This window comes from Parasteatoda tepidariorum, chromosome 7, assembly GCF_982258835.1.
Source record: "Parasteatoda tepidariorum strain Cologne lab strain chromosome 7, Ptep-v5.0, whole genome shotgun sequence".
Lineage (NCBI taxonomy): Eukaryota > Metazoa > Arthropoda > Arachnida > Araneae > Theridiidae > Parasteatoda > Parasteatoda tepidariorum.
The window spans coordinates 43,476,564-43,485,084 of record NC_141761.1 but is presented as its reverse complement, the minus strand read 5'-3'; the positions used below and the strand labels follow the sequence as shown (position 1 = coordinate 43,485,084).

Below are 8,521 nucleotides of genomic sequence, written 5' to 3'. Positions count from 1 at the left end.
AATATCAATATAGAAATAATAGATGTGTAATATACTCTTTGAATAAATTTTAAATTCGAATGAAAGATACTGATTTGTGAAAATGGAGAAATTTAAAAAAAATGATTTATTTTTTAGTTATTAATGGTCGATACAGTTAGCGAAAGTGGAGATTTTGAAGTCTTCAAATATATGACCATTATGAACCGAACTTCATAACGTTTGCCTTTATCCTAACCATTAATCACCACATATATTTTTGCTCTATTACCCATAATGTTTTTAAATCTAACTCAGATTTTCAGTGTGAATCTAAATAAATTTACCTGGAAAGCTCTAATTCGTGGGAGAATTAAAAAACTAAAATGGGTAAACAATTATTTATATACATAAAATTCTTTTCGATTCAACGAGTTGTATAAATGGTTGTAACTATATTTTGACTTACGCAATAAGCTTCTATAATCTGATAAGCTATGCAACAAACATGAATATTTTTAAGGTAGTACGAATTTTCGATTGTTCTTTTAACAAGAGTTCTATGAGAATCATGTTTGGCTTTAAGGTGAAAAGCAAAATTTCTCTAAAAAAGGAAATATTAAGACATAGTGCAATTTAACGTATAAAATCAGGATTTAAATTAATATATACAGTAATTAATTATCACATCTTGAACCATGGCTCATCGCAACGTGTTTTTTTCCCTATCTGTTCCAAAGTATGAGATATGTATTTAGGATATGGATTTTTTTTTTCAATTTCAGATACATGTCTCAACAGTTTTCTTCTAGCGAAAACTATTTTTATCTTCAACCATCTAAAAACTTAAATAATAATAGCTAATGGAAGAAAATAATTATCAGAAAATGCATTTCACTCGCTTCTAATAGTATCTATATAAATTGTTAACATGATTAAGTCAAACATTAAAAACCTTAATACCTGTTAGGCATAACATTCAAATCTAAATTTTTTCTTTCAAAAATCCTACTAAGAAATATGCTAAAATTATCCAAAACAATCTTATCTCAATCAAAAAAGTCTTCTAATTCTCTTTTTCAACAGCAATTGTTTGTTACGGTGCACGATGATTTTTATTTAAAGAATAATTTTTGTATCATTCATCTTAATTTTGAGTTTATTTCTTTGTGGTTCTGTAACACCCTATTTTTTTTCTCTTTTAGTACCTGTTTAAAGATCCTTTAACAAATCATATACAATGCATCTGTTGTAAAAAAATGAAGTAAGTGATCTTATGGAATGGATCATTAACCACCGTGGAGACAGAAAATGGATGTCCAAGTAGAACAGACGTTGCGCAGACGATGACGACGGAGGTTGGTTTAAGTTCTTAGTGCGTTTGTTGACGAGGATTTTGCTTTCTAGCCTATATGAGCGCATGAGAAAGAAAAGGAACTAAATATAATGTGTCGTAATTTTAAAGACCCGTGAATTTAAAACTTTTATATAAAGATGAAGCCATGCCTCAGATAGGATGAAAAGAAATCTTAGAATATTAAATATTCAAGAATATATATGAGCTATTTGAAACAAAAGGTAAATTTTATTATTTAATTAATAAATAATCGTTGCTACGTAAATATTATTTTTAATTAAATAAAGTAGAATTTCAAAGGAAATTAGCAAAGGGCGTTTCTTAAATAATAAAAGATGCATTAACTGAAAAAAATGCTACAAATTCTGCTTTAGATTTTTCTATTTTGTTTGACACATTCATTAAAATTAAATAGAATTTATGGACATCATGTAGAATATGATTAAAGAAGCTTCAGTTACAGTTTGAACGTGACAAATTTAAAATAATTTCTGCCATATTTTTGAAGAAAAAAACTGTTTCTGTTAGCTTATGCAGAATTTATAAAACCGAAAACGAAAATGAAGCGCTAATTTTTAATGCAAATGAAAAATCTTAAATTAACTCTTATTTACTTAAAGTCAAACAGAAATGTTTTTAAATTTTATGCATACGGAAACTGTAAATCAAAATTTGTTTTTTGTTTTTTTAGCAGGAGACAAACGATTCACAATTTTTGTACCTTTTTATGTCTTGACATTTTAAAACATATTTAAAAATAAAAGAAGAATATACAAAAGTGATAATAACATGAGTATATTTCTAATATTTAGTTGCCACTCTGTAAAAAACTCCGGGTCTATTACCGTATAAAATACTGGCACTTTGGATGCATTATCCATAAAATCAATTTGACCGTAAAATATTATAATATTATCATAATTTTTAAAATTTAATTTTTAAAATGATATTTATTTTATTAGAATGAATCAGCAATTTTACTGTAATTATTATGGTAAAAATTAAAGTTTTTTTGCTCTCTATCATGTTCCGTAATACTTGAAGCAGAGCTTGTTGCATACAAGAACTTGTGAATTTTGTAGGTTTCAAGATGTCTGAAGAAATATCTAACGAGAGAATAAAGAAAACATCAGTAGTTAAATACGCATCAGATATTTTTAAGGAATCATCTTTGAGTGCTTTAACTGGAATTTTGACAACAGGCAGTATCAAAAGGAAAATTTTTAAATCTTTTATTTTTCTGATATTTACAATTGCATTTATATATCAAGTGATTACTTTTCTAAGTTATGTTTTAGAATTTCCAACTGTTGTAAATATTGACATCGTTAAGCCCGAAAAATACATAGCCCCAGCATACACATTGTGCCACAGCCAAAAGTAAGTCAGTATTTTACTAAATAATTTTTAACGTTTATTTTACTCTGCATAAGTTAAATTTTAATAATTCACTAAATGTTTCAAAGAGAGGGCAATGAAGCTTGTAATAATATTTTCAGTAGGTAGTTCATATTAAAATGCAAATTGTGCGTAAGTAAATAATATTATTTTAAAATTGTTTTCTCCATGACAAGCAAGGGAGTCAATGGGAAAATTTAATAACATACAGTCGAACTCGTTTATAACGAGCACAAAGGGACCGTAACATGTACTCGTTAAATCCGAGTGCTCGTAATAAAAGGGTCCTTAAGGCAGACGTGCAATCAGAAGAGGGGGGCGGGGCTTGGGAGGTCAAATGATTGAGTTGACTTAAAATCTAATTAATACTTACTTACTTTAATTACATTAATTAATTTAATTAAATATTTATCTTAATTTACTAATCTTATTATCTTAATTTAGTCACTAATTAGTGACAACTAACCCCCCCTCAAACCAGCAAAAAATTTTTAGCTGCGCTACAGTCTTAAAGGAAAGGAAATATAAACGGAAAGGAAAAGATTCTTACCAAAACATTTATTTTTTTCATTAATCTGCATATTTAAAATAGTTTGTCAGCTTACTTTTAAATCGCGCATTTCATATCATTTTGAAAAAAAGATAAGACTAGAACGATGAGAAAAAAGATTGCCAGACAGAAAAATATTGCTCGCTAAAACCGGGTCTTGCTCGTTAAAAGCGACTTCTGTTCCATAGACTTAATATTGATCCAACCAAACATTCTCGTTTCCCTCGTTAAATCCGAGTTCTCGTTAAATCCGAGCTCGTTATAAACGAGTTCAACTGTATATTAAAATACTGAACCTGCTATAAAACAGCGAAGTAATTTAATGAAACAGCTATGACAGTAAGTATTTTAAACCAAACTCTAATTAGTTATAAAATAAATAGAAGCAAATATCCACTGAGTTTAAACTTTAAAGATGAGGTGTTTTTACTATTATATTAAAATATGATTTACCTTAACAGTTTTTTTTCCTCTTACACAACTGACTTAATATATAGCAGTAAACTAAAGGACTAAAAGTGAACAAGTAAAGGAGTGACTAAAAATCTAGGAGTAAATAAGTTAAAGCACAATTAACAATGATATGCAACAATGATATTATAAAATGGATGGTTAACGGTATTGAAAGTTTATTTTACATTTTTAGACTTACAAGTCACAGTAGCACATAACAACGCTCACACACGCACACAAAAGAAAAGAAAAAAAAGCACTTCAAGAGATGCTAATTTCTATTTTTTTCCTCTTAAAAATGACACACGACACAAAGGACATTAAACTTTTATTTTATCTTTATTGCTAATTTTTTCCCAAAACACTTAAATGGTTAAAACATATTTGCTTATACTGTATCAGTTTATGTTAGTATAAATATGTATTTTAGAATGAGAAGAAGTAAATACTGTGAAAAATATCCGGACCATTGTTCTCCAACGGATGATAGCACAGATATAAGGGTAAAAACTTCCTTAATTTAATATTATCTAATGCGAAATTGTCACCACACAAATTAAATAAACCCGCCACTTTTTTCAATCGCTTTTGTTAAAAATCGTTCAATGATAAAAGTACATCAAATGTAGAAATATACTCAGGAAAACAGAATTTTCATTCAAATGTACATATTGATTCTTCAGAGTCCGTTAATTTGTGGAGGAAAGATTCACGTGAAAGGAAATTTCTTTAGCATTTCACAAAGTTTTAATGTATACATTTACTTTAATTTCCCTCTTTAAATACTTTTTCATAAAGTTCTTTAAAATCTGTAGGTTTAACTAAATTCTGTCACATATTTATATAGTTAAAGACTATTATGAGTACTATGTTGAATTAGTTTCGTACAGCCAAAAATTCTTCTGTATAAAAAATTTTTTTATCAAAAATTTAATCCAAACAAAAATAGGTGTGCAAAAAGCGGCTATTAAATTAAAAGGATCTATCGATATCAGTTGCCGATTAATTTGGTTTGAGAAAAAAGTGACTACTAAGTCAGTAAAGTCTTCAAGCCTTACTAACTCAAAATTTATTTTGCCGGACTAGTTGGTAAGTAAGTCGTTAATTAGCAGCTTAAATGCATCGCATTTATTACAACAAAAAACAATAAAACGCTCATAATATATATTAACAAATTCAACCGCTTGTTGGCTGTTCCGATTACAATTCCTATAAGATCCGCTTGTCGTTACTTGAAAAATATCATATTCAGCTAGATTTAAGACAACCATTTATTAGTATAAAATACAATTACTACTTACTGTTTTGTATTCTATTAACAAATAAGTAAGCTGCTATTTATTTTTTATAGGTTAAAGATGAATATCTTCGTAATGCTTCGGAGAAAGACATATTTTTGTTTGGATATGGTTTGGACGAAATGGTTTTGGACATCGAAAGGTACATACAAATTTAAAATATACATTTTATGCATTGATAAATTGAATTGACATTTAGCCTTATTATATAAAATGCCACAACCTACCCATTTTAATTTTGTTTTGTTTTCTACGAAACTATTTTAACAATTATTTCAAGAAGACGCCAACATTACTGATAAAAACATTTCCTGACTAAGTTGCGCAAAAGCAACTGTCCTAAAATTTGATAAATGAATGTATGCAACCTTGAGATTATAATATAATGCAATCAAAATTAAGATAAGAATAGTGTTCTGGAACAATAAATTTTATAGTATTTATATAGTTCGATTATATATATATATATATATATATATATATATATATATATATATATATATATATATATATATATATATATATATATATATATATATATATATGACACATATAAAGAATAATTTTTATCTTAGGATAATTACTCTTTATTCAGAAATATCGCATTTATAGCAATAGATGTGTCTTGATAACGACTATTTGCTTTTACCATTCTTGTTTCTCTACAATTTAGTTTTTTATTTTATTCATGTTAATTTGTGTATATATATATATATATTCTATATATATATATTATATATATATATATATATATATATATATATATATATATATATATATATATATATATATATATATATATATACAATGCTGCACAATTTTGTCAATTGCTTAAAAAAAAATAATTTATGCAAAGTAGCATTCCAGACAGCCCATCAATAGCCGTAAAATCAAGCGCAGATGGCTTGACGCAGAGTCCATTATTTTTATGGACAGTGTAGACAAGTTCTTCATTCATTCGGAAACCCGTGCTGTTAGGTCTTTAACCAAAATAGCGGTGTTGGTTGTTGAAATTATTTTAGTAAAATGCAATGTGTCGTTGCAGTAATTAGGAGCAAATTATCAGCAAGACATCATTTGAATGCTTACAGTCGTGGATGAGCAGTTGGAAGACGGGAAGCAGGTTAAAGTGTCACCATTATAGCTACAGTAAGGGGAGTGTCAAGAAATGTCATCTCACGATTAAAAATGGCCGCAGAAGCTGTAAATGTAATGTGAAAGCATGCCGGTGGTAGGGACAGGAAGAAGATCGAGCCTTAAGAAGATCGAAATGTATTATTTATAGTAAAAAGGAAGAGAAATGCCACTCTTAGTTTGATAGCTGCAGAGCTTCCGACCACTACCAGTACGCAGGTTTTTGCCAAAACAAACTCCCAGCGATAAAAATAAAGTTGGTTTATATGCACGGATCGATGTATCTTGCTTCAAATACGCCATTGTTGAGAAAGATTATGCTGGTGTAAGGAACGTGAGTTATTCTGGTCACCAGTTAGAGAGAGGGGGGAACACGTTATGCGCGACGGTATATTCATTGAACGTGATCAGCGTGCCCAGGTGGCGACTTTACACATTGTCGACTCCCGGGCACCTCCACTCGCCACGGTTTTATTTGTCAACTGTTTCACCGCCTTATCTACACTGGTTATCATAAATTAAGGAAAATTCACAAAAATCGCGATAACTCAAGAAATTACACATGGAATTTTATGAAACTTACCCACAATATACAACACATAGTAAGGTATTAAACAACATAAAAAGAAATTATCAGACATTAATAGTAGTATAGAAATTAGCACATGTATAAAATAAACAAATTGGAAGTATCGGTTTGCAATAGAAAAAGTACCTTTAATATGGAATATGATTGCCTCTAGAAGCAATACAGCACAAACAGCGATGTGTGATGCTTTCAATTATGCGGTCTATCAGTTCAATAGGAAGTGAGAGCCATTGCTCTTGTAAAGCAGTTGCAAGCGTGGCAAGGGTCTGAGGGGGCGGATTGATGGCAGATACACGCCTCCCTAGAGCATCCCAAACGTGCTCGATAGGATTCAAGTCCGGGGATCGAGCTGGCCACTCCATGCGAGTAATTGTTTCCTGTTGAAGATAATCATCAACAATGCGAGCTCTGTGTGGTCTTGCATTATCGTCCTGTAACAGGAAGCAATCACCAATTGCCCCGGCATATGGGCGCACATAAGCATCAAGGATGTTGTCTCGATAAACCTGAGCATTCACGGTTCCCCTTGGAAAGACATGGAGGTATGTGCGCCCTCCTAAGGATATGCCTCCCCAAACACAGACACTGCCTCTTCCGTATGCATCTCTTTCACGGATGTTTGATGGATGATAACGGGTCCCAGGTTCTCTCCATATCAAATAACGTCTACTGTCACTTTCTAGACTAAACCTGGACTCATCCGTAAAGAGAACAGGCCTCCATTGATCTGACGTCCAGTGGACATGTTGTCGGGCCCACTGCAAACGGTCTCTCCTATGGCGTGATGTGAGCGGCACGCAAATGGCTGGTCGTCTCGCATACAGACCACCTTCGTGGAGCCTTCTGCGCACAGTTGACGTTGACACCAACCTTCCGGTGGCTGCAGCAAGAGAGGATCTAAGATGTGTCGGAGTAGCGGTTCTATTCCTGCGTGCACTTAATGTCAAATATCGGTCATCGGCACTGGTCGTAACAGTTGGCCGTCCTTGACTGAACCTCCTAGATGCCGAATCTGTGGTTTGAAATTGCCTCCAAAGTCTATGAACCACAGATGGACTCACATTTAGCCATCTGGCCACTTCTGATTGACTCTGCCCTGCCTCTAGTCTCCCGATGGCTCTCCATCGTAGTTCTTCAGGCAAATGATGCCTAGAGGTCATTATTACGAATTGGCTATCTCAGATTTTCAATGTCGCAATCACAGTAAAATTTGTGTGCTTTCTCTCAAACTTGGACTTTTATGCTCCAGGCAGATGACGTAAGCCGAGTGCAGCGCCACTAATTTGCATATTGCAATTTTACTCAGCTACTCTTAGTGGACAACATATGCAAATTTTGCACGGTTTGGCTTACTTTTGAAAGAGTTATCGCTATTTTTGTGATTTTTCCTTAATTTATGATAACCAGTGTAGTAACCCTCACTCAGAGGCAACCCTACGCTCGCCGCAATACAGCACTCGCAAAAGTCATAAACGAATCTTCGCGCTCATGGATATTTTTAAAAGTTGCTTGTTGAATTAGGTTAAAATTTTATCCTCTATTAAGACTAGAAAAATTCAAATAACGAGATCAAAATACTTCGTCCTTCTATAAAGAAAAAGTTACATACACACAATTGTTTCAGTTAATTACATACATATTGCTGTTAAAAAAATTTTCAAATAGAAACTATTCTTGCAAATTAAATAAAAATCTGGAGTAATAAAATATTTATATCTTCAGCATAATCAATTTCTTTTGAATATCTTAATTAATAAACAAAGTTTAAAAAAATAATGCCCTAT

At 31.4% G+C, this 8,521-nt stretch overlaps 1 protein-coding gene across 1 annotated transcript in view; it reads left to right on the top strand.

Annotated features, from left to right (window-relative positions):
- Window positions 1-1,288: 1,288 nt before the first annotated feature.
- LOC107452668 (degenerin unc-8) overlaps window positions 1,289-8,521 on the top strand; it is a 30,615-nt gene continuing 23,382 nt past the window's right edge. Inside the window, exons 1-4 of the mRNA XM_016069216.3 lie at window positions 1,289-1,536; window positions 2,398-2,695; window positions 4,147-4,219; window positions 5,068-5,156. Of these exons, the coding sequence (XP_015924702.1) occupies window positions 2,406-2,695; window positions 4,147-4,219; window positions 5,068-5,156 (452 nt within the window). The 5' untranslated portion in view covers window positions 1,289-1,536; window positions 2,398-2,405. The remainder of the gene's footprint in view (window positions 1,537-2,397; window positions 2,696-4,146; window positions 4,220-5,067; window positions 5,157-8,521) is intronic.